The 24,087-nt window shown below is 44.8% G+C and overlaps 1 protein-coding gene across 1 annotated transcript in view; it reads right to left on the reverse strand.

The window, feature by feature from the left end:
- The window catches only part of LOC115381250 (ribonuclease inhibitor-like), a 53,079-nt gene extending 30,880 nt beyond the window's left edge, over window positions 1-22,199 (reverse strand). The window contains exons 1-4 of the mRNA XM_030082537.1: window positions 22,048-22,199; window positions 21,489-21,981; window positions 20,146-20,319; window positions 17,652-17,834 (exon numbers count right to left, since the gene is read on the reverse strand). Coding sequence (XP_029938397.1) covers window positions 17,652-17,834; window positions 20,146-20,319; window positions 21,489-21,981; window positions 22,048-22,123 — 926 coding nt within the window. The 5' untranslated portion in view covers window positions 22,124-22,199. The remainder of the gene's footprint in view (window positions 1-17,651; window positions 17,835-20,145; window positions 20,320-21,488; window positions 21,982-22,047) is intronic.
- Window positions 22,200-24,087: the final 1,888 nt, after the last annotated feature.

The raw sequence follows: 24,087 nt of genomic DNA on the forward strand, positions 1-24,087 counted from the left end.
TGCTGCTGGACCGAGAGCAGCCGTCATCATGGCAGAGATCCTGGAAAGATAAACCGAAATCTGCCGTTCATTGACCGCAATAGTGACCAGGCTGGGGAACCAATAATCAATAATACACTGAACAAAATTAATGACAGTATGTCGAAGTCTGAATAAAATGTTTGACTAAACTTCCACTGTCTGTATGTAATCTTCCGTCAGCTAATATATTATATCTGGGCTACTGGCATCACATTTTATTTATTTTATTTATAGATTTATTTCCATTCAAAAGATGACACAAAAAATATACATAAAAGAAAGTAATATTCAGTACAGATTCAAAACTGAATGTATATATATATATATATATATATATATATATATATATATATATATATATATACATTCAGTTTTGAATCTGTACTGAATATGTGCTGCTTGTGTTTTACGACATGTTGGAGGTTCGCTTTATAATTACGCTCCGCCAGGTTTTTCTGTGCTGCACCGCAAATCCACACTGACTCAAACTTATGTACATGATGTCAGACCTGATTTCATCTTTCCATACCATTATCATATTGATAAATAGAACATAATAGAATAGAATAGACTTTATTTATCTCACCACGGAGAAATTTCAAGTTACAGAGGCGAGAACACACATGGGGGTGCAACAAAGCGATTGAAATGTGCAAATAAAAAGTAAGAATAATTTTTAATCTTAAGAACAATAGCAGAAATCCAAGATCTAACTTTATATATAACATGAAAATATAAAAGGAGCTATGCACAAATGCCGATCTCGTCTTTCACCCTTGTGCCGTTTTATGATCGATTAATAAATGAGAGGCTGGCCTCCGTGTCTTTTATTGACTAAGCTACAGCCTGATGGCTTCACAGACTCACTTTTCAATGTTAACTTCGGTACTGTAGCGCTCCGGAGCATGCGTACAGGTGCGACCGGTGTGCACCCAACGCTGTGCGCAGATGTCCGCGGAGGAAACGAAGCGGACGGGAGCTTATGGACGGGAGCTGAGTTTTATGTGCTCCCTTAAAAGTTATAAGTGCTCACGTAAACAACTTTACGTGCTCCCTTAAAAGCTTTACGTGCACACGTAGAACTTTTGCGCGCTCGCGTAAAAGTTCTACGTGCGCACGTAAAAGCTTTACGTGAGCACGTAGAACTCCCTTAAAAAAATAATTTTTTTGATGTCCCTTTAGGGGCTCCGTACTCGTCCTCTCTCTGTTGTTTTCCTTTGGTTTGGGTCTTTTTCTTCTCCTGGACCTGTTTTCTTCCTTTTTGTATTGCCCAGTTGGGGTATCCACATTGTTTGAGTGCTTGAGTGATGTGTTGTTCTTCTTTTCTCCTGTCCTCCTCGTCTGTGATTATGTTTGCCCGGTCAAAAAGTGTTCTTATTACAGAGAGTTTGTGTGCTGTGGGGTGTTCAGATGTCCATAAGAGATATTGATCAGTGTGCGCTGGTTTTCTGTAAATGTTTATTTTTATCCTCTTTATGGGAAATCTTAATATCCAGAAAATTTATTGCATGGTTTTCTTCTTCCTGTGAACTGTATTCCTCCGGTGGTGTCGATTGTGTTGAGATGTTTTGTTAATTCTTGTGTGAGTCCTTTTTTTATTTTCTCCAGGATGTCGTCCACATACCTCTTCCACATAGTAAGTCCACATTGAGCTGGTGCAGTGTTGATGGCCTTCTCCTCCAGATCCTCCATGAAAAAAACCACTCATGATGGCTGAGAGGGGGGTCCCCATGGCGAAACCCTCTTTTTGTCTGTAAATGTTTTGTTTGTACTGGAAATATGTTGACGTGGAGACAAAATGTAAAAGCCGGGTTATGTCCTCTACTGTCAAATTGGTGCGCTTCTTGAGTGTTTTTGTCCGTCCTGAGTCTGTTTTCCACTATGTACAGGGTAACGTATATGGGGGTCTTTGTGAAGAACGCTGTTCTCCCGCTTCCACTAGTTGCACCAAAACCTGTATAAATCAGCTGACAAGATACGTCACAACAACATCATGTGACCAACACTCTGAGGAAGATGGCTGACAGCCTTCGAAACCGTCAGTAAGGTAAACAAACAAATAGCACATTGGTCTGTGAAAAAGAACTTTCGATTTGGAGTTTTTGTTTATGCGGTTCATCTGAAGGTTTAGTGTTTGTTTTTCAAAAGGAATGAAGAAACAGCTGAAGTGCTGTGATCACTGGTCCCATACGATTAAAAAAACAAGTCCCGACCTCCAGAACACAGCGCTCACAGCCGCTGGAAACCATTTGGCCCAAATATAAAGAATTGTTCTCTTGATGAACAAAATGAAACCCTTTAAAATCGCCTTCTCCTCCATCTCCAGAGCAGTGGATTCAGCAGGTCACAGGTACCTTGTGTCCGTTGTTCCTTTGCTGTATTCCATGCAAATAAATACATCACCAAAACGGCAGGACAGGTTTCAGCACGTTCGTTATCAACTCACACAACCTGGGCTCACATGCTCTCTCTCTGGCTCCCCACTGTGCCCCCCTCAGTTGAGTTGTTGCAAGATAATACAAAACCCACAACATAACACCATACAACTCAAACATGAGTAGAGATCCCCACTCCCACCTCCTCGGTCATGTAAGGAGTGAAATGGCTGCCTGTAATACTCCAGCTTTCTTGTCGTAAAGAAGTGACTTCAGAAGCCTTGTCATCGTTTGTGTGTCCTGACCGACACCCAGAGGCGAGTGTCACTCATGCACCAGCATTAGTCCCTGTGGGTTTTCACCAACACAGTACGAAAAAATAGAATGTAGTCTGCGCTGAGAAAACTGATCAAAGTCCTGATGCTTGACTTAACATGCAGAAAAACAAAAGAAAATCCCCGAGCAGGATTAGATTCATATCTATAAATGCTAATTTCTGGATGAACTTCTGAGTTCAATCTCATCCAGTGATTTCCCTGCAGAGTGGAAAAATGTCCGTTTTCCACTGACTAAAGCATTTTGGTTACTTTGGCCAGTTGTGTGGTGGGAACTGGGAACCTGTAGAAGTCTCTATGAACACGGAGGTCATGTCCCAGAAAGTCTGCTGCTTGATCCAGTTTGCTGTTTGTTCAGATGAAGGACTTGTGACAGTGTGGCCACGTGTTTTCTGAGCTGCTCAGGGTGCTTTGCTCCACACAGGCTGACATGAATATTCAAACAACCCTGCCCTCTGCAGTCGCTCCTTGGCTTGGGTCTTCATAAAGAAAGATGTTTGTGGCACCAACACCACATTCGGTTCTTTTACTGCCCAGCAGTGACGGAGCTTCCTCCACTTTCAGTGTGAGCAGAACTGTAACTTTCCTTCCTCTTTTCCACAGAACTTCAATTCTTCTAAAATAGCTGCAGAGCTATTGGTCAATCAGCTATTCTAACAGTTTTTCAGATGGAAAATTGAAATTAATGATTACAGAAGACCTCACTCCGGGATTCACCTGAACGCAAAACTTCTGAAGAGCAGTCACCAGTCTATTGTCAGCCAGCGAGGAGCTGCAGCTAGCAATAACTCTCTAGCGCTCTCAAGTCTCAGTGTGCGCATGCACGCACGCACACACACACACACACACACACACACACAGACACACAAACACACACACGCACACACAATTAGACAAAGGTGACCATGGTGCTGTCCATGGTGCTGAAGTATGACCTGAACACACCTGAGGAAACATTTTCAATTCCTGACGCGCACTCAAATGAACACATGCACACACACATGCACACACACACACACACAGACACAACTGTACAAACACACGTACACAAGTAGACAAACAACCAAATGCGCATAAGTTGAGAGTAAATAGGGTGCTGTCCATGGTGCTGAACTGTCAAACTAATGGAGGGAAAGATTGTTTTCCGCCACGCGCGCGCGCACGCACACACACACACACACACACACACACACACACACACACACACACACACACACACACACACACACACACACACACACACACACACACACACACACACACACACATTGACAAATGACCAGACAATGGCACATAAGTCGAAAGCAAACATGGTGTCCATGGTGTTGAATGGTCAACTTCATTGAGAAAGATTTTTTTTCTGCATCACACACACAATCATACAAACACACGTAAGAGTAAACACTGTGTTGTCCATAGTGCTAAGTATCACTTTAAAACGGACACCGAAGTTTGTACCTCTTCCCTCTGGAAAGAAGCATAGGAACATCAGAGCCCACACAAACAGACTGGAGCACAGCTTCTTCCCCATGTGAAGTCCATCACCCCATCTCCTCACAAATCACCCCCATATACACACAGACTGGACTGAGCATTAACCCCATCCAGACATGGTTGTTTAAGTTGAGAGTAATCCGGGTACTGAATGGTCAACTTAATAGAGTAAGGTTTTTTTTTTTTCCACTTCACACATACGGACAATCAAACACACATATAAGAGTAAACAATGTGTTGTCCATCGTGCTAAGTATCAACTTAATACAGTTGCAAAATATTTTGGATGCATGATGCACACTCAAAACACCTGCGCGCGTGTTTGTGTGTGTGTGTGTGTGTGTGTGTGTGTGTGTGTTTACTTGTACAGCTATAGTTGTGAGGACCTTTTGTGAGGACCATAGGTTTATAACCTTACAAGTGAGGACAATTTTGGAAAGTGAGGACATTTTTGCCGGTCCTCACTTTTCGACAGACCTTTTTTGGCCTTTTTGAGGGTTCAGACTTGATTTTTTTTGGTTAGGGTTACAATTAGGTTTAGGTTAGGTTTAGGATATGGGTTAGGGTTAAGCATTAATTTTTGATGGTTAGGGTTAGGGTAAGGGGCTAGGAAATGCATTATGTCAATGAGTGTCCTCACAACTATAGCTGTAAAAACGTGTGTGTGTGTGTGTGTGTGTGTGTGTGTGTGTGTGTGTGTGTGCAGTCTTCCACATGTTCTCCGCAACTGCACCGGAGCTGCACGGTGGCTGGTGTGAGCAACATTGATTTTAATGACTACTGATTACTTGTGGGGCCCAAACCGGAGCCAATGTGAGCCCAGGGTCACTCACTCAACAGACCTCTAAAATATTGATCCCCCTCACTTCTGAGATGATGATTAGGCCATTGATTCCAGGTGAAACCCATAGATATCTTATAGAACACGAGATGCCTCATCACCGCTGCTGGCCAATGAAGTCAGACGTCCGCAGAGGTCGGCCATCTTTGCACGGGAATCTCTCTCGTAGTATTGTGTTGATGAGACTTAAACTGTTTAACAACAGTTTAAATTTCAAATTTCAACCGATTTTCAAACGGTTTGGTTTGTAATAAACATCAAATCTCTGTTAATGACATGACATATGTTTGATGAGCATGGCATGCCCCAAATATATGTAATAAATGTATGTCAATCTTGAATATTCAAAATATTCTTCATATTAGGCTCCATGTTCAAATCCTTATACTGAGATATATTTATAGCACTTGTGAATAATTTAGACAAACCATACATGTCCATATTTTTAGTTTTGGATGAAAATATTTTAAGATGTGGCAGGGCTGTAGTGGAGGCTGAAGACAAACAATTTACCCACCTGAAACTTCAGAAATACTTAAATCTCATGAACCTCATTATATTGCATGTATTATATTTATCAATATATAACATTAAACAGTAACCTTCCACACTATCAAATCTATTGTAAATGTATAATGTCCCCCCATAGATTATGTAAACATGAAATAGGACACCAGAAAACACATTGTTAAAAAATATTGAATTAGGCATTGTAAAAATTTATAAAAGGAGCTCAGAAAGTCTCAAGTCAAGTAATGGAATACAGTCACAATATAATTAAGTAAATGAATAAAAGGCAACTGAGTGCATCTCTTGATCAATCAATTTTTATGTACCTCAGAGTAACAACAGCAATTGCCTTAAAGTGATTTAAGATGTTCCATTGAAAATTTTCAGCGAAATAAGAGTATAAACATCTGCACAGATCACCAACATTACCTTGCATTCCACAGAAACTCTCCAGCTGTCCCGGACTAAGGTGGCCGACCTCTGTGGACGTGGAATCTGCCGTAAGGCATCTAGTGTTCTATTAGATATCTACGTGAAACCAATGAAGTGATTCTCCCTGCTCCACCCAGCAGTTTCCACACACCTGGACACGCCCACCTGAGGGAAACAGAAAGAAGGGGAAGACAGAAAACAGGGCAATACTGCCCCCATGTGGTGGTGTAGGTGGAGGACGTAACAGTGCCTTGCTGAGCTGCTTGGTGGGAGACTGAGTCCCAGCAGAATGGAGCTGCTCCTCTTTTGGAGGCCAGGCTTCCCTTCAGGGGATCATTGGAAAAGAGCAAGAGGCCACCGGAGGTCATGACCCCAGAATATGAACTGATGATCAGGGAAATGACACTTTGGAGTCAGAGGGAACAACAGCTGGATCATATTCATTTATTCTGGGGTCTCTCTCACACACACACACACACACACACACACACACACACACACACACACACACACACACACACACAAACAGGTATATTGAACCCAGAGGACGTCTGCAGCTCCATGTTTCCACCAGTCCACTGACCTCTGACACATCAGGAAAGTTTCTCTACACACGACACAAAACCGACTGACTTCAAAGGACTGAAGCTGCACAACATTTTTTTCTTTTTTGTTCATCAACTTGATTTATATTCCACAAACTATTTTCCAGTCCCAGGCAGATTCTCTGAAGCAGACTTGACTTCTTGACTCCAGACCTGGATATGTAGACACAGTGTTCAGGATCCACTGATGGAATCCAGGAATCATTTGATTCGGTCAGAAAAGGAGCTTCACTGTTACTGAAGCAAAGCTCTGAAGTCTGTCATTTTTATAAACTGATTCATGGAGTCAAACACCATCTGTCTTTGTCTGGAACAGATCTGCAACTGTTTTAACATGGAACTCTCCTGGTAAAAAGAGGCACATCCAGAGGAACCCTGGTTCAATTCAATCAATCAATTTCAATCAATTTATTTTTGTAAAGCCCAGTATCACAACAACAGTTGCCTCAGAGGGCTTCAAGATATTACATTGGTTGGTAAAAATAAAAACAGTGAATAAGCATAATGTTAATATGTCAAATTCACAGTAACGAGACAAAACGAAGCAACCACCGCCTTAGACCCTCACATCCGGCAAGAAAAATCTCCAAAAGCCCAGTGGGAAAAGAAGAAATCTTGGGGAGAACCACAGTATGGAGGGATCCCTCTCCCAGGGATGGACAGCTTTGGCAACAGCTAGCATGAGACAATAAGAAGTAAAGCCTAGGACTATGTTGATGACTATGTTGGTTCGATGCTGGACTCTCACAGCTCTTCACACTACACATCTTCTGCTGGTTCCTCTGTCACTCACTGCTGGATGAAGCTCTGCTCTCAGTTGTTATTCCAGCTGCAGAGAGAAGAGAGGAGATGATCAGAGTCTCTGTGAAGCAGTGAGGACTTCAGTCCTGTTCAGAGCAGCAGTCAGCAGCTCAGAGCTCATGAAGGACCACCACTGTCACACCAACACAACAAGCCTGTGGCTCCTCTGATTGGCTGACTGTGTGTCCTCTGCTGTCCAATCCTGAAGCTGCTCAGCGTTCTCCTCTCACAGCCTCACTGAGAGTCAAACACTGGATCTTTGTTCTCACACTGACTGTGTTTAGTCCAAACCTGCTGAAAGCAGCATGGACTCACTCCAACCATCTACTGACCTCAGAGTCTGCAGGCTGCAGTCTGGACTCTGCTGGAGATCAACCAGCTGCTGCACATCTGGAGCCTGCAGATCGTTCCAATCCAGGTCGAGCTCCTTCAGATGTGAGGGGTTGGACTTCAGAGCTGAGGCCAGAGAAGAACAGCTGATCTTTGACAAACTGCAGCTCAACAACCTGAATAAAGAGAGAAAGCAGCAGAATCACTGAGGAGGAACCAATCAGATGTGTTGATGGAGAAATGAGCAGCTCCACATTACTGAGTCCTGATCAATGAGCTGTTCTGTTGTTGTGGATCTTCATCACACACATCATCCACATGTCAGCACAACATTCACACTCCTCCTCATGTCCACACACACCAGTCAGCTGCTGCTGAGCTCAGTCCACTCTCTCACTGCAGGATCAGAGTCTCAGATCACAGCTGCTGACAAACATTTCTCCTTCTACAACAGGAACAGACAGTCAACTGACCTCAGAGTCTGCAGACGACAGAGTGGACTCTCCAGAAAACCACACAGCTGCTCAACTCCTGAATCCTTCAGACCGTTCCATCTCAGGTCCAGATGTTCCAGATGTTCCAGGAGGGAGGGGTTGGACTTCAGAGTTGAGGCCACAGAAGAACAGCTGATCTCTGACATCCAGCAACGACTCAACCTGAATAAAGAGAGAAAGAAGTGAGATTAGAGGACAAAGTTTGATGTTGAAGTCATTGAGAGCTGAAGAAGGTTCAGACTCAATACAGGTTCAGGGCCAATTCATAGATTCTATTAGATACACTGAACTATGAATTAGGGTCCGCGCCTGAAAGCATGGGGGGATGAACGACGCTGTTGGAGTTTCTCAGAGAAACTGAAAAATATACGTAATGCTCGTGTGGATTAAACCAAAACATGTGAAGGAATTATTAAAAAAAGGTATAAAGCAACATGATGGAGACCAGAATTTGTTCTGAAATGCATTTTTTAGACAGGGAAGCATCTATCTGGGAAAATTCCACATGCATCTATCTGGGAAGTGTCTATCTGGGACGACACTGCTGGAATATTATCTTCTAACTGTCCTGACTAGCTATACCGCACTGCTCTTCTTCGAGGCAAAACTAAAAATTACTGTCCAACCACGAGGAGACACACAAACGAAGCATAGCGTTACCCCGACCCTCAACACTAACTTCACGTTAATGTCAGCAAAGAAGCTGCTGTCTATGAACTGAATCCATTCTCAGGTTGTAACATATATCCACACTAACATCAGCCCATCCAGACTAAACTTCAACAAGCGTCACAGTCAAACAAGACTTCTGAGCCTCCCTGCTTTACTTCTGATTGGCTGATACCACGGCTCTGACCAGCTCTATTGGTTGAGAGCAGCATCAGTTTAATGCCTGATGATTAGATTGGAGATCCTCAACAAAACCACTACAGAAACATGTGGAGCCTTTTTTATATATATTTTTTTCCTCTTATTTTTTTCTTTTTTTCTTATTTTTCCGCTGATGGAAATCCATCATAACGATGGAGAACTTTAATCCATGAGTCCCACAAGTCCTACTATTTCACTTGGTAGTTTCTGTGATTCCAGAGTCCCAGAACTCAATATTCTGTGGGTCTTTAAATCAGTGAAAATGCTCTAAAGCGGCTGGCAGTGAGAGGCTGGCTGATCTGAAAACAGCTGGAAGGCAGTGAGTTAATATCACAGACAGGATCAAACCCTGCACAACCTCTCAGGCTCACAGTGTGTTTCTGCTTTAATACCTGTTCTCAGCTGGAAAGAGGTGAAGCAGAGGAGACAGACGACAGGGGAAGACCAGAACAGGGATGTCAAACATAAGGCACGTGGGCCAAAACCGGCCCACAAGAGGCTCTGATCTGACCTTACTGTCAGGGTGAGTTTGGAAAAACATGCACATTACAGCAGCTACAGGAGAATTTCTTTCACATTTCACTCTATTTTGGAAGGTTTAAAAGTGTCTATTTGTTGAGACTGTGGACATTTTCTGTAGAAATTGTTTTGTTTTGTGAAAATACTCATTTGTATCATGTATACTCTGTACCACAAAAAAAAAACTTTAAAAGCTTGAATTCAAAGATTCTTTTGTCTCTATTTTACTGCTGCGGCCCACTCAAGATGAAACTGAGCTGGATGTGGCCCCTGAACTAAAACACGTTAGACCCCCCCGGACGAGAACATGGAGAGAAGAGGAGCCACTGATGCAGCCCAGAGAGAAAGAAGAGAAGATTTTAGCCGTCTGTTGATCTGAGGCATGAATGGACAATGGAGGACTGAAAGTTAGGCTCCAGCATATTATTCCCCCTGAAGAGTATAAGGCCCCATCCACATGAAGACGAATCCAGGCCAAAACTCAAAAACATTTCATCAATTCACCCTGTCATCCACACGAATTCAGCATTCCGTGGATATGAAACCGAATATTTTTGAAACCAGGTCCCAGGTTGAACAGATCCTAAAACTGTTGAATTCATGGCTCTGTAATTCCTACACACACACACACACACACACACACACACACACACACACACACACACACACACACACACACACACACACACACACACACACAGTCTTGTATTTCTATCCTTGTGGGGACCGTCCATTGACTCCCATTCATGTCTAGCCCCTAACCCTGACCCTTACCCTAACCCTAACCCACACCACAACAAAGCCTAACCCTAAAGAAATGTTTTTGCACTTTTACTTTTTTCAGTAACAACAACATGGTCAAGAAAACGCTGCTTCTCCTCATTAGGACCGGAAAAAGGTCCCCACAAGGCACGTCGTTTCAGGTTTTCCTATCCTTGTGGGGACATTTGGCCCCAACAAGGATAGAAATACAAGAACACACACACAGATGGAGAGGAGCAGGCGAAGCTGTTCAGCCAGCGGAGCACAGAAGAGCACCTTCACAGATGAACTGCCAAAAAAATTTCCAACATACCGAGATGAAAAATAGAACGTAGAAGAAAAGCAGGATGAAGAAAACAATTAAAGATTAAAAGTATATATCCTTTTTTTTTTGTTAAGTTAGTATTTTGGCGAGACTCTTATATTCCTCTATCTTATTACATTATCTTATTATTAAGCTGGATTTTCTAACAGAAGAGTTCATATCGAGAACATTATTTAATATTTGTAAAGAGTCTAAGAGAGCTATTATTTTGTTGCAAGTTTGTACATTTCATTTTATTTTCTTAAAGAAGTTAATTTCACATCATTGAAGCACATTGCATGTTCAGCAACCTCCGAGAAGCCGATCTGAATTTGTGTCTCAAGCAGCACCCTCACCCCGCCTGTCCTCTTTTTTGAAATTCAAAATATGGTCACCCTAACCGGATACAACAAATCAACATGGAGAATGGAGTGCTTCATGTAATGTTTTGGTTGTTTTTTTTTTTTTTGTAAATATGCACGTACATGACAAACATTATGCCAGGGGGTACACAATCAGCGATCAGTTTCTTTCAAACTGTTTAAATTTCTCACAGATAGGCTTCTGATAGTTTTTACAACCTTTTTGTTTTCAGAGTCTTTTAACATTTTTATATAAGACAATACAACATTTTTGAAGTGGGTAAATGATGGCTTCTGCCTGCAATATTTGCATTATGAATAAAGAATTTAGATTTTAGGATGAGTAAATTGATGATAAAAAATTCGTCCTTCTTTTCCTGTTTTCTGGAGAAACAAAAAAAAAAAAACACATTTTCCCACCCCAAAGTAAGCCCTTGTAGACATTATTAATTACAAAGCGACAGAAAACCTTCCAAAAGATCTTGGAGTCATCACATGTCCAAAAGAGGTGTTGAGTTGTTTCAGGGTGATTTCAGCAGAAAGAACAGTTCACATCAATGTCCCTTTTATATTTTGTCATGAAATGGTTAGCAGGATTCATGTAATGTTGGATCGACCATGAAAAAGCTCACGAATGGCTACGAGGCGGAGGCGCGATGATATTGCCATGTATTTTCGGCGGCTGTCAATGTAGCGCCACCTAACAGCCTGGCATGTTATTGCAACATTTCAGCCATTTTGAAAACAGTCATGTGGACGATCATAAATATTGAATCAACTCCGTCCTTACGGGCAAACGTTTTTGGAACTACTAGTGTTTTGGCTTCGTGTGGATGGGGCCAAAATCTCTCCTCATGTGAAACTGGTAGGGGGGCAATCCCTTCAACCCCACCTCACCTGTCCCATCCATCCATCCATCTTCTACCGCTTATCCAGTACCGGGTTGCGGGGGCAGCAATCTCAGTAGGGATGCCCAGACTTTGCTGTCCCCAGACATTTCCTCAAGCTCCTCAGGAAGGATCCCAAGGCCCACCCAGGCCAGTCGAGGCACATAGTCTCTCCAGCGTGTCCTAGGTCTTCCCAGGGGTCTCCTCCCGGTGGGACATGCCCGGAACACCTCCCCAGAGAGGTGTCCAGGAGGCATCCTAAAGAGGTGCCTGAGCCACCTCAGCTGGCTCCTCTTAATGTGGAGGAGTAGCGGCTCTACTCCGAGCTCCTCCCTGGTGACTGAGCTCCTCACCCTATCTCTGAGGAAGTGCCCAGCCACCCTACGGAGGAAGCTCATTTCAGCCACTTGTATCTCTTGTCCTTCGGTCGTGACCCGAAGCTCATGACCATAGCTGAGGGTGGGAACGTAGATTGACGGTAAATCCAGAGCTTCGCCTTTCGGCTCAGTTCCCTCTTCACCACAACAGACCGATACAACGACCGCATCACTGCAGACCCTGCACTGATCCACCTGTTAATCTCACGCTCCATTCTTCCCTCACTCATGAACAAGACCCCAACATACTTAAACTTCACTGTCTTCAGCTTGGGTGATGGACGAGTCCACCTCTGAGACCTCAGCCTCTGCTTCCTCCATGGAAGACGTGGCGACGGGATTGAGGAGGTCCTCGAAGTATTCCTTCCAATGTCCTATATTATCCCCAGCTGAGGTCAGCAGCTCCCCACCTCCACTGTAAACAGTGTTAGTTTTCTGCTCCTGAGGTGCCGGACGGTTTGCCAGAATTTCTTCGAGTCCTCCTCCATTACCTCCCTGAACTCCTCCCAGACCCGAGTTTTTGCCTCCACAACCGCTCGAGCTGCAGTTTGCTTAGCCTGCTGGTACCTGTCAGCTTCTTCTGGAGTCCCACGAGCCAACAAGACTTGATTGGAGTCCTTCTTCAACTTGACGACATCCCTTACTTCCGGTGTCCACCACCAGGTTCCGGGGCTGCCGCCACGACACCAGACACCTTATGACCACAGCTCCGAGCAGCTACTTTGAGAATAGAGGTGGAGAACATGGTCCACTCGGACTTAATGTCCCCACACTCCCTTGGGACACGAGAGAAGCTCTCCCACAGGTGGGAGTTGGAAACCATACTGACAGAGGGTTCCACCAGACGTTCCCAGCAGACCCTCACAACTCATTTGGATCTGCCAAGTCTGTCCAATTTCCTCCTCCCCCAGCAAATCCAACTCACCACCAGGTGGCGATCGGTCGACATCTCTGCTCCTCTCTTCACCCGAGTGTCCAAAACACGAGGTCAGAGATCAGTTGACAAGACAACAAAGTCAATCATCGACCTCCGACCAAGGGTGTCCTGGTGGCAAGTGCACCTATGGACACCCCTGTGCTCGAACATGGTGTTTGTTATGGACAAACTATGGCTAGCACAGAAGTCCAATAACAAACACCACTCGGGTTCAGATCAGGGAGGCCATGCATCCCGATCACGCCCCTCCAGGTCTCACTGTCGCTGCCCATGTGAGTGTTGAAGTCCCCCAGTAGAACAATGGAGTCCCCAGATGGAGCACTGTCCAGCACCCCTCCCAAGGACTCCAAGACGGCCGGGTACTGTGCACTGCTGTTCGGCCCATAAGCCGAGACAACAGTGAGGCACCTATCCCATACCCAAAGGCGCAGAGATGCGACCCTCTCGTTAACTGGAGAGAACTCCAACACATTTTGGCTGAGCTGTGGATGTATGAGCAAACCCACACCAGCCCGCCGCCTCTCACCAGGACAATGCCAGAAAAGTGGAGAGTCCAGGCCGTCTTGAGAGATTTGGTTCCAGAGCCCGGGCTGTGTGTGGAGGTGAGCCCAACTATATCTAGTCGATACCTCTCAACCTCCCTCACAAGCTCAGGCTCCTCCCCCCCAATGAGGTGACATTCCATGTCCCTAGAGCTAGTCTCTGTGTCTGAGGATCAGGTCGCCAGGCACTCTGCCGTCGGCTGCCACCCAATCCACATTTTACCCAGCCCCTAAAGGTTCCCTCGGTGGGTGTTGGGTCCGCCAGAGAGTTTGGCCCACGTCGCCCTTTGGGCTGAGCCCAGCCAGGCCCCGCGGGCAAAGGCCCGGCCACCAGGAACTCGCTTGCGAGCCCCAACCCCAAGCCTGGCTCCAGGGTGGGGCCCCAGCTGCGCCGTACCGGGCGACGTCACGGACCTAAATTTTAACTCCTTCATTAGGACTGTTTAACTGCCCTTAGTATGGCCCATCATCCAGGACCTGTTGGCCATGGGAGACCCTGCCAGGGGCATAAGCCCCAGACAACATAGCTCCTGGGATCACGTGGGCACTCAAACTCCCCCATTACGTTAAGGTGGCAGGTCATGGGGGAGACTCCACCTGCCCCATTTTGAAAAATTTAATTCAAGAACTGCAACCTCTTCTACACAGAACTCTAAATCACTCCACATTTGTTGAGTCATTTGTTTCTAACTTTAGTTGTAAATCACAGTTGAAATGAGGAGTTAATCCTCTTTAGATGAGACTGATCAGACTGATCCTTGTTGTTCACTTGTTCTTCTTAAGAAGGTTGGAGCCCCGAGGAACTGAAAGAAGAACTGCGGTTCTTCTTCTCCCTGATTTGATCTTTGATCTTTTGGAGAGCTGAATTGATGTGAAGACCAAACAGAAGCAGAACCCAGTGGAGGACATGTTAACAGCCAAGGTTCTCTCCAGGAGAGATCAGCCTGCTTTGAAAGCTGAAGCACCTTTCTTCTGGCAAGCTTTGAAATGTGGAGCTGCACACGGCTCTGCCACAGTCACAGGACTAAAGACCAGAGAAGAAGCTCTGTGTCTCCTGGAGATCCTCAGTGTGGATCACTCTCGGATCAGCCTGATGTCTGACCTTTAGTGTCAACACAACTTTCACTGAAACACTCAAACATGGAGTCTGACCTCAGAGTCTGCAGACGACAGAGTGGACTCTCCAGAAAACCACACAGCTGCTCAGCTGCTGAATCCTGCAGATCGTTCCGACTCAGGTCCAGATGTTCCAGATGTTTCTGGAGGGAGGGGTTGGACTTCAGAGCTGAGGCCACAGAAGAACAGCTGATCTCTGACAAACTGCAGTCCTCCAACCTGAATAAAGCGAGAAAGAAGTGAAATTTGAGGACAAAGTTTGATGTTGAAGTCATTGAGAGCTGAAGAAGGTTCAGACTGGAAGAGTTTAGAAATGTAAAGTCCAAACAGCTGAAGCCACCAGGAGGAGAAGCGCTCTTTTCACACACATCTCAGATCTCGTGTTGGGAATCACATTTATAGAGCGTTTAGTGATCAATAATGATTCATATTTAACAGAGAGAGGTAGTGTTGTACTGAAGACCAGTCTCAGTCTGGAGACCGGGCGTTATGAGGCAGTGTTACTTATTAAATTGTGTGTGATCACTCTGAAAGAGCCAAGAATCAAACTGCTGTCACATGATTCACGTTCAATGATTTCTGCTTCTGCTCAGTGATCAGTGAGTAGTGAGTCTTCATGTTGACAGACAGGGGCGTCACTAGGTTTTAAGGACTGGGGGGCTCAGGGTGTGAGTGAACATAGTGCATGAACACAAATCTTCACCAACAGCTAACAAACACTGAGAAATTATTTTTTATTTCAATTCTTTTTTTTACAGCCAATAACATTAACTTGCATCCAGTGTAACCATGCCAGCAGTCGGTACTGGCAGCTTCAGTCCTCTCTCTGAATCTGCAGTGTGTTTTTTAATAAAAGAAAGTAGATGGTGGTTCGGTCTCGCCCATGCTGGGCGTTTATTAATTCCAATGACCTGCAAAATGAATGAGAATGCCAGTCAGTCACGGTTTGCTTGTAGCCGCCCCACAAAACACATTCTTGAACGTCTCCAACCCCAAACTGACTTGAACCAGTGCACTGATACATAATTACAGCAGTAGGAGGAGGAGGTGTTCAAGGGCCAACACGCGACCCATAAAATAAAAAAAATACACTAAAACAATGACGGCAAGTGGAATGACAGATTACCCCATTACACCATCTCCGTCCAAGCTGCCTCCATCACCTGTTTGAAAACCTCTGCGTCAGTAAATAACCTGTTGTGCTGTGTGAGCTCCCTGCTGCTTTAAGGGCCACACTTTGTAAAAGCCGCATGCTGTTAGCTTAGCTGTTAGCCACCAATGAACGAGTGAGTTTTGAATCATTCGTTCATCCTCCAACATCACGAGGCGGAACAACATCTCAGTTTCTGAGATGGTGGAAAGGAGATTTAAACGCTGTGCGTCTTGGACAGAACCAGACAGGTTGTCAGGACACTTGTCTAAAAACTACATTGAATCAGTGTTGAATAAAATGGTTTAGTTACATTTGATATGGTCTCGGTTTTAACTCGGTCTGGATACACTGCAGACTCGGTTTATGTGGTCTGGACTACAGCACTAAAGATAGGTATTAATTATGAAAGAACAGGATTGAATACATCACATGACCTCGTGGCCTCCGCGGCTTTTCAGTGGAACTCAGGACCAATTTGTTGACATCATGAGATACACTGAACTATGAATTCGGGTCCGAGCCCGAGAGCATGGGGGGGGGGGGTGAAGGACACTGTCGGAATTGCTCAGAGAAACTGAAAAATATACATGGTGCTTGTGCAGATTTCACCAAAACACATCAAGGAATTATAATAAAAAAGGATAAAGCAGCATTATGTACACAAGAAGACAAGAAGGAGAACTATGGTTATTATTCTCCCTGATTCAATCCAGTGTTGCATTTGGCAGCCTATTTTGATTTAGTTTTATTCTCAGTCTTTTGGACAAAATGCTTATTAGTTTTAGTCACATTTCAGTTACTTCTTCACTTGATAGTTTTCGTCTAGTTTTAGTCGACAAAAACCAAATGGGCTTTAGTCCAGTTTTAGCCATTTTAAAAAAGGCTTAAATAATACATGAGGAAATAGACAGACAGGAAATTGTAAATCAAACAAACATAATAAAATATACTTAAATGGCACAAAAACCGACATGATACATTGATGCCTTTGAATATTAAACAATAAATTGGACTAGTTTGATACTTTACAACCTCAGTAATGCAATGAGCTGCGAGGAATGAGAGGACTCAGGGGAGTTTTGCTGATACTTTCAAGCTATTTTTAGAATGTCCATGCTGATATAAAGACTGACATCATTTATTAAAACTGGTCTGTTACTGTATGTTTCTATGTGAATGATTTGAACTGGTAAGAGTAACTGCCTGTTGGAGGAGCGATAAAATCAATATTGAGAGGGTTATTAGGAAAATACTACCATTAAAACAACTGAAATAAACACAATTAATTCATTGGGTACACTTAATGGTATGGAACACTTGGAAGCCTTCACAACTGAAATGACAAAAACCGGATCATTGACTGCTAGTACAGTCAATGATCCACTGCAGCTCCTTTCTTCTTCTGGCAAGCTTTGAAATGTGGAGCTGCACACGGCTCTGCCACAGTCACAGGACTAAAGACCAGAGAAGAAGCTCTGTTTCTCCTGGAGATCCTCAGTGTGGATCACTCTCACATCAGCTTGATGTCTACACTTCAGTGTCAACACTACTTTGACTGAAACACACTCAAACATGGAGTCTGACCTCAGAGTTTGCAGACGACAGAGTGGACTCTGCAGAAAACCACACAGCTGCTCAACTGTTGAATCCCGCAGAGGGTTGGAAGTCAGGTCCAGATGTTCCAGATGTTTCTGGAGGGAGGGGTTGGACTTCAGAGCTGATCCCACAGAAGAACAGCTGATCTCTGACATCCTGCAGTCCTCCAACCTGAATAAAGAGAGAAAGAAGTGAGATTAGAGGACAGAGTTTGATGTTGAAGTCATTGAGAGCTGAAGAAGGTTCAGACTGGAAGAGTTTAGAAATGTAAAGGCCAAACAGCTGAAGCCAACAGGAGGAGTAGAGCTCTTTTCACACACATCTCAGATCTCGTGTGGGAATCACATTATGGAGCATTTAGTGATCAGTAATGATTCATATTTAACAGAGATAGGTAGTGTTGTACTGAAGACCAGTCTCAGTCTGAAGCAAGCGCCAACCTCCGCTCATAAAACATGAAGATAATGCGGAAGTGCAAAAAAGCTGTAATTCCAGGAAAATTACAGCAGGGGGCGATGATGCTGGTTTCAAAAAGAGACCAGGTCTTATTGGAACCCATTCAAAAATGCCGATTTTCAGAGTGAAAATAAACATATAAAGCACCCGGTTTCAGAACATGTTTTGGTCTCTATCACTAGTTTCTACAACCGTGCTGGCTTCACTAGACTCTGACTTTCAGATAAATCATCTGTTGATTTTATATTACGAGTTAAAGTTTTGCATAAATCGCCCTATGACAGCACCTCCTCTGTCCATGTGATGCGGTCACCTGACGGGCTGGACCAATCACATTTACATGCGGTTTCAAATGTCTCAATACGGAGACGTCCTGCTCGACTGGCGAAAGTCTGCAGAACGACATTTGGGATGGGTGACGTCACGAAAGCTCTATCCATTATATTAACGATCTATGGTCTGGAGACCGGGCGTTATCAGGCAGTGTTACTTGTTAAATTGTGTGTAATCACTCTGAAAGAGCTGAGAATCAAACTGCTGTCACATGATTCACCAATGATTTCTGCTTCTGCTCAGTGACGCTGGGCTCCCACCGGATGCAGTGCATGTCTGGTCCGGTCCGGTTCCGACACGGAATTACCGCAGCACTGTCACTCACACTGCCTACGGTGCCTCTACAGTCTGGAGGAGGTTGCCAGATCTGTCACTCTCTCCGCCAAACAATATGAAACCCATTTAACTAAAGAGAAAGCAGCCAAAACCGCCATTGCTGTTGAAAATGCACTTCAAAACCGTAAAAACCGTATTTGTATCATAAAAAACACATCATAAACACATACCCCTTTCACCAACCCGTCCAACGTATTCAAAAAAGAAGCTTGATTTGGCAGAAACCCGCCCAGTCTGGCAACACAGAGTTGCTCCGGTCAGGCTCAAGCATATTATTCCCCCTGAAGAGTATAAATCTCTCCTCAAGTGAAACTGGTAGGGGGCAATCCCTTCAACCCCACCCGACCAGCCCCCTGCCATCTCTTCTACTCAGAACTCTACATCCTTCCACATTTGATGACTGATTTGTTTCTAACTTCAGTTGTAAATCCCAGTTGAAATGAGGAGTTAATCCTCTTTAGATGAGACTGATCAGACTGATCCTTGTTGTTCATTTGATCTTCTTAAGATGGTTGGAGCTCCGAGGAGCTGAAAGAAGAACTAAGGTTCTTCTTCTCCCTGAGATCAGTGACAGCTTGATCCAGGAGAGATCAGCCTGCTTTGAAAGCTGAAGGTCAACATGGAGCGTGTCAGAGGTTCACAGTCAATGATCCACTGCAGCTCCTTTCTGCTTCTAGCAAGCTTTGAAATGTGGAGCTGCACACGGCTCTGCCACAGTCACAGGACTAAAGACCAGAGAAGAAGCTCCGTTCCTCCTGGAGATCCTCAGTGTGGATCACTCTCAGATCAGCCTGATGTCTGACCTTTAGTGTCAACACGACTTTACTGAAACACACTCAAACATGGAGTCTGACCTCAGAGTCTGCAGACGACAGAGTGGACTCTGCAGAAAACCACACAGCTGCTCAACTCCTGAATCCTGCAGAGGGTTCCAACTCAGGTCCAGATGTTCCAGATGTTTCTGGAGGGAGGGGTTGGACTTCAGAGCTGATCCCACAGAAAAGCTGATCTCTGACATCCTCCAGAAACCCAACCTGAATAAAGAGAGAAAGAAGTGAGATTAGAGGACAAAGTTTGATGTTGAAGTCATTGAGAGCTGAAGAAGGTTCAGACTGGAAGAGTTTAGAAATGTAAAGTCCAAACAGCTGAAGCCAACAGGAGGAGAAGAGCTCTTTTCACACATCTCAGATCTCCAGCTCACACAGCAGCTACACACCGAGGACTTCTGCTCTTTTTCATGAAGACACATGAGCTGAGTTTAACAACAAACACGAGGAAACAAAGCAAAGTTTTGTCTGACTGGACAACTCTTGATTCTTGGACTCCAACAGATTCTACCTTCAGACAGTGAACTGACCTCAGAGTCTCCAGTTGACAGTTTGGACTCTCCAGTCCAGAACACAGAATCTTCACTGATGAATCCTTCAGTTTGTTGTTACGCAGGTCCAGATGCTTCAGATGGGAGGGGTCAGACTTCAGAGCTGAGGAGATCACTTCATAGTGAAAGTCAGACAGCCTACAGTAATGAAGTCTGTAAAGACACAGAGAAGACAGGAAGTTGCTTTGAGAGAGGACACTTTGATGGATTCCTCATTTTTTACATCAGAGCTTCAGTGTGTGACTTTGGCTTCATGTTCACATGAAGGAGAGAACATGGAGTTCCAGGTGTTTTGATCATGTCCTGAGTTCCAAATGTTGAAGTGAAGGTGTGGAGCGGGGCTGGATGTTCTGCTCCTTGAAAAACAGTCTGTGAACATCTGTCAGAGGTCTGAGTGACTGAACATCTCGCATAGCTTCACACTTAACAGAAGGAGAGAAGGTGTCTTCAGCTGCTGCTGAGTTCATAAAGTGGATTGGTTGTTCTGTTTGGACGCCCTCTAGTGGACTGAACATGTACGAACTACTTGATGATGATGTTGGTGAGGGAGAACACTGTAAATCCATGGAGCAAATTAATTATTACTCATACTACCTCAAAATGTTCTTGAACATTTCAAATTTATTTGAAGAATTACAGACCACAATGAATCTAACAGGAATAAGAAGACTGACAGCTTGATATGAAAGCTTGAGAACATAGAATTTATTTCTACAATTTCATTGAGCAGACACTTTTGTCCAAAGCCTATTGAAAGCTACCAATTAGAACATTGGCATTTTCCGACAGCAATTTGATTGAAAACATTTTTCAAAATATTCTGATTTTCATTTTTATTACCTCCACTAAGGAGGTTATTTAATCACGTCAGTCTGTTGTTTTGTTGGTTTGTTTGTTCGCAACATTACAGAAAAAGTAATAGACGGATTGCAATGAAACTTTGTGGAAAGGTGGGTCTTGGACTAACCATTATCCATTATCCAGAATCCATTAAATTTTGGTGATGATCCGGATCACTGTCTGGATCCAAGAATTTTTTTATTGTTGTTTCAGCTGTGGCTGAGGTCTGCGCTCCCTGAGTGCCAAATTCTCTTTAATTAAGTAATCAATTGAAACGAGAGAATGAAAAATTAAGCTTTCAATGACCGAATAAATGCGTTTTCATGGTTTGTGCTCCATAATCTGACGATCAACGATCAAAATCATTTACTGCAGCTGGAGTTTCTTCTTGATGGATCACTGAGGAACATCTCCACAGAGTAACTACAGGAAGGACTTCCTACAAACATCACTGAGATACTGATCAGGACATGTGGACTCACCGAAACTTCCTGCAGTTCCTCACAGCTGGGATCAGTCTGCGTCGTCCCTCCTCTGACGTGTTGTACTCGTTCAGGTCCAACTCCTCCAGGACCTGGTCTGACATCTGCAGCATGTAGGCCAGAGCTGAGCAGTGGATCTCAGAGAGTCTCTTCTCTGATCTGTTCTCTGACTTCAGGAACTCTTGGATCTCCTGATGGACTGAGAGGTCCTTCATCTCCGTCAGACAGTGGAAGATGTTGATGCTTCTCTCAGGAGACATTTTATAATTGTTGATCTCCTTCAGGTTCTGGATGACTCTCTGGATAGTTTCTGGACTGATCTCTGTCCGACCCAGCAGACCTTCTAAGAGTCTCTGGTTGGATTTCAGACAGAGGCCATGAAGGAAGCGGACAAACAGGTCCAGGTGGCCGTTCTGACTTCTGAGGGATTTCTGAAGGACCTTCTTCAAGAATTTGTCCAGAGATTGGAAAGTATCATCATCATCATCATCATTCTCTTCAATCTGAAAGATCCTAAATGCAAGAGCAAAATCCTCATACTCATCCTCATCCTCATCTTCATCTTCATCCTCATCCTCCTCTCCGATGAAGGTCGTCAGCTCGTCTGTCTTCCCGCTGGTGAAACAGTGGAACATGAAGACTGCAGCCAGAAACTCCTGAACAGACTCTCTTTTGAAGATCTGAGTCCAGATTCCAGAGAACAGCGAGGCCTCAGTCACATCCAGACCACACTGCTCCAGGTCTTCTTGGTAGAACACCATGTTTCCTTTCTCCAGATGTTCCAAGGCCATCCTGCCCAGCTTCAGAAGAAGCTCCCTGTCAGCCTCCGTCAGCTCCTGTGGACCCGTCTCAGGTCCTTCATGGTACTTGAGCTTCTTCCTGTGTGTCTGAACCAGCACAAAGTGGGAGTACATGTCAGTCAGGGTCTGGGGCAGCTCTCCTCTCTGCTCGCTGCTCAACATGTGCTCCAGAACTGTAGCAGTGATCCAGCAGAAGACTGGGATTCCACACATGATGTGGAGGCTCCTGGAGGTCTGGATGTGGGAGATGATTCTGCTGCTCAGCTCCTCATCACTCAGCCTCCTCCTGAAGTACTCCTCCTTCTGGGCGTCAGTGAAGCCTCGCACTTCTGTCAGTCTGTCCACACATGTTGGAGGGATCTGATGGGCCGCCGCCGGTCGGGAAGTGATCCAGACCCGAGCCGAGGGCAGCAGATCCCCCCGGATGAGGTTAGTGAGCAGCAGGCTGACTGAAGACTGCTGGGAGACGTCAAGGAGCTGCTGGCTGCTGCTGAAGTCCAGAGAAAGTCTGCTTTCATCCAGGCCGTCCAAGATGAACAGCAGCTTGCAGACAGCCAGCTCCTCTGCCGTCAGCTTCTGAAGCGTGGGATGGAAAACACCCAGCAGCGAGAGGAGACTGTACGGCCGCTCTCCCAGCAGGTTCAGCTCCCTGAAGGAGAGCACCACCAGCACACTGACATCCTGGTTCTCCAGGCCCTCGGCCCAGTCCAGAGTGAACTTGAGCACCGAGAAGGTTTTTCCACTGCCGGCCACGCCGCTGGTCAGAACCACTCGGATGTGTCTGAGCTGCTGGGCCGAGGCTTTGAAGATGTCCTGAACCCTGATGGCAGTGTGATGGAGGCTCTCCTTCCTGGAAGCTGTCTCCAGCTGCTTCAGCTCAGGTTCCCTCTGAAGCTCCTCACTGAGTCCCTCTGTGATGTGGAGCTCAGTGTAGATCCTGTTGAGGAGGCTTCCTCCTCCTGCTTCATCACTTCCTTCAGTCACACATTCACATCTCCTCCTCAGACTCTTCTTATGTTCTTCTAGAAGCTGCTGCAGACCAACACCTGCTCAAAGACAACAACAACAATCAGACTGCACACAAACAACAAGCTTTCATGACTCTACAACACAACAAGTCCAGTGAAGACAAACCAGACCCTCAGAGACACATGTCCACTCTTACTTGGTGCAGCGACGCTTCTGGATCTTTCTGGCTGCTTCTCACAGACATCACTGCTCTTCTTCTTTCTGTGGACACCAAGCAACATTTACTCTGAGCAACACAACACACAGCAAAGACACAAAGATCCAGTTTGATATAACAACATGGCTGGTTGACTCTGCTGAGTGCCTCAGCGCGCACACACACACACACACACACACACACACACACACACACACACACACACACACACACACACACACATGTTTGTACCTATATCGTTGTGAGGACACTCATTGACATAATGCATTTCCTAGCCCCTTACCCTAACCATCAAAAATAAATGCCTAACCCATGTTTTTGCACTTTTACTTTTTTCAGTAACAACATGGCCAAGAAAACACTGTTTCCCCTCATGGGGACCCAAGAAATGTCCCCACAAATGACATTGTGCCTGGTTTTCCTACGTTGTGGGGACATTTTGTCCCCACGACCATATGAAAACACACACACACACACACACACACACACACACACACACACACACACACACACACACACACACACACACACACACACACAGAGTAATTCAAGAAGTTAATCATAAATACAACAGTAAAGAGATGAACCAGATCAAAGGTCAAACCTTCACAGC

The sequence above is a fragment of the Salarias fasciatus genome, chromosome 3 (assembly GCF_902148845.1).
Source record: "Salarias fasciatus chromosome 3, fSalaFa1.1, whole genome shotgun sequence".
Lineage (NCBI taxonomy): Eukaryota > Metazoa > Chordata > Actinopteri > Blenniiformes > Blenniidae > Salarias > Salarias fasciatus.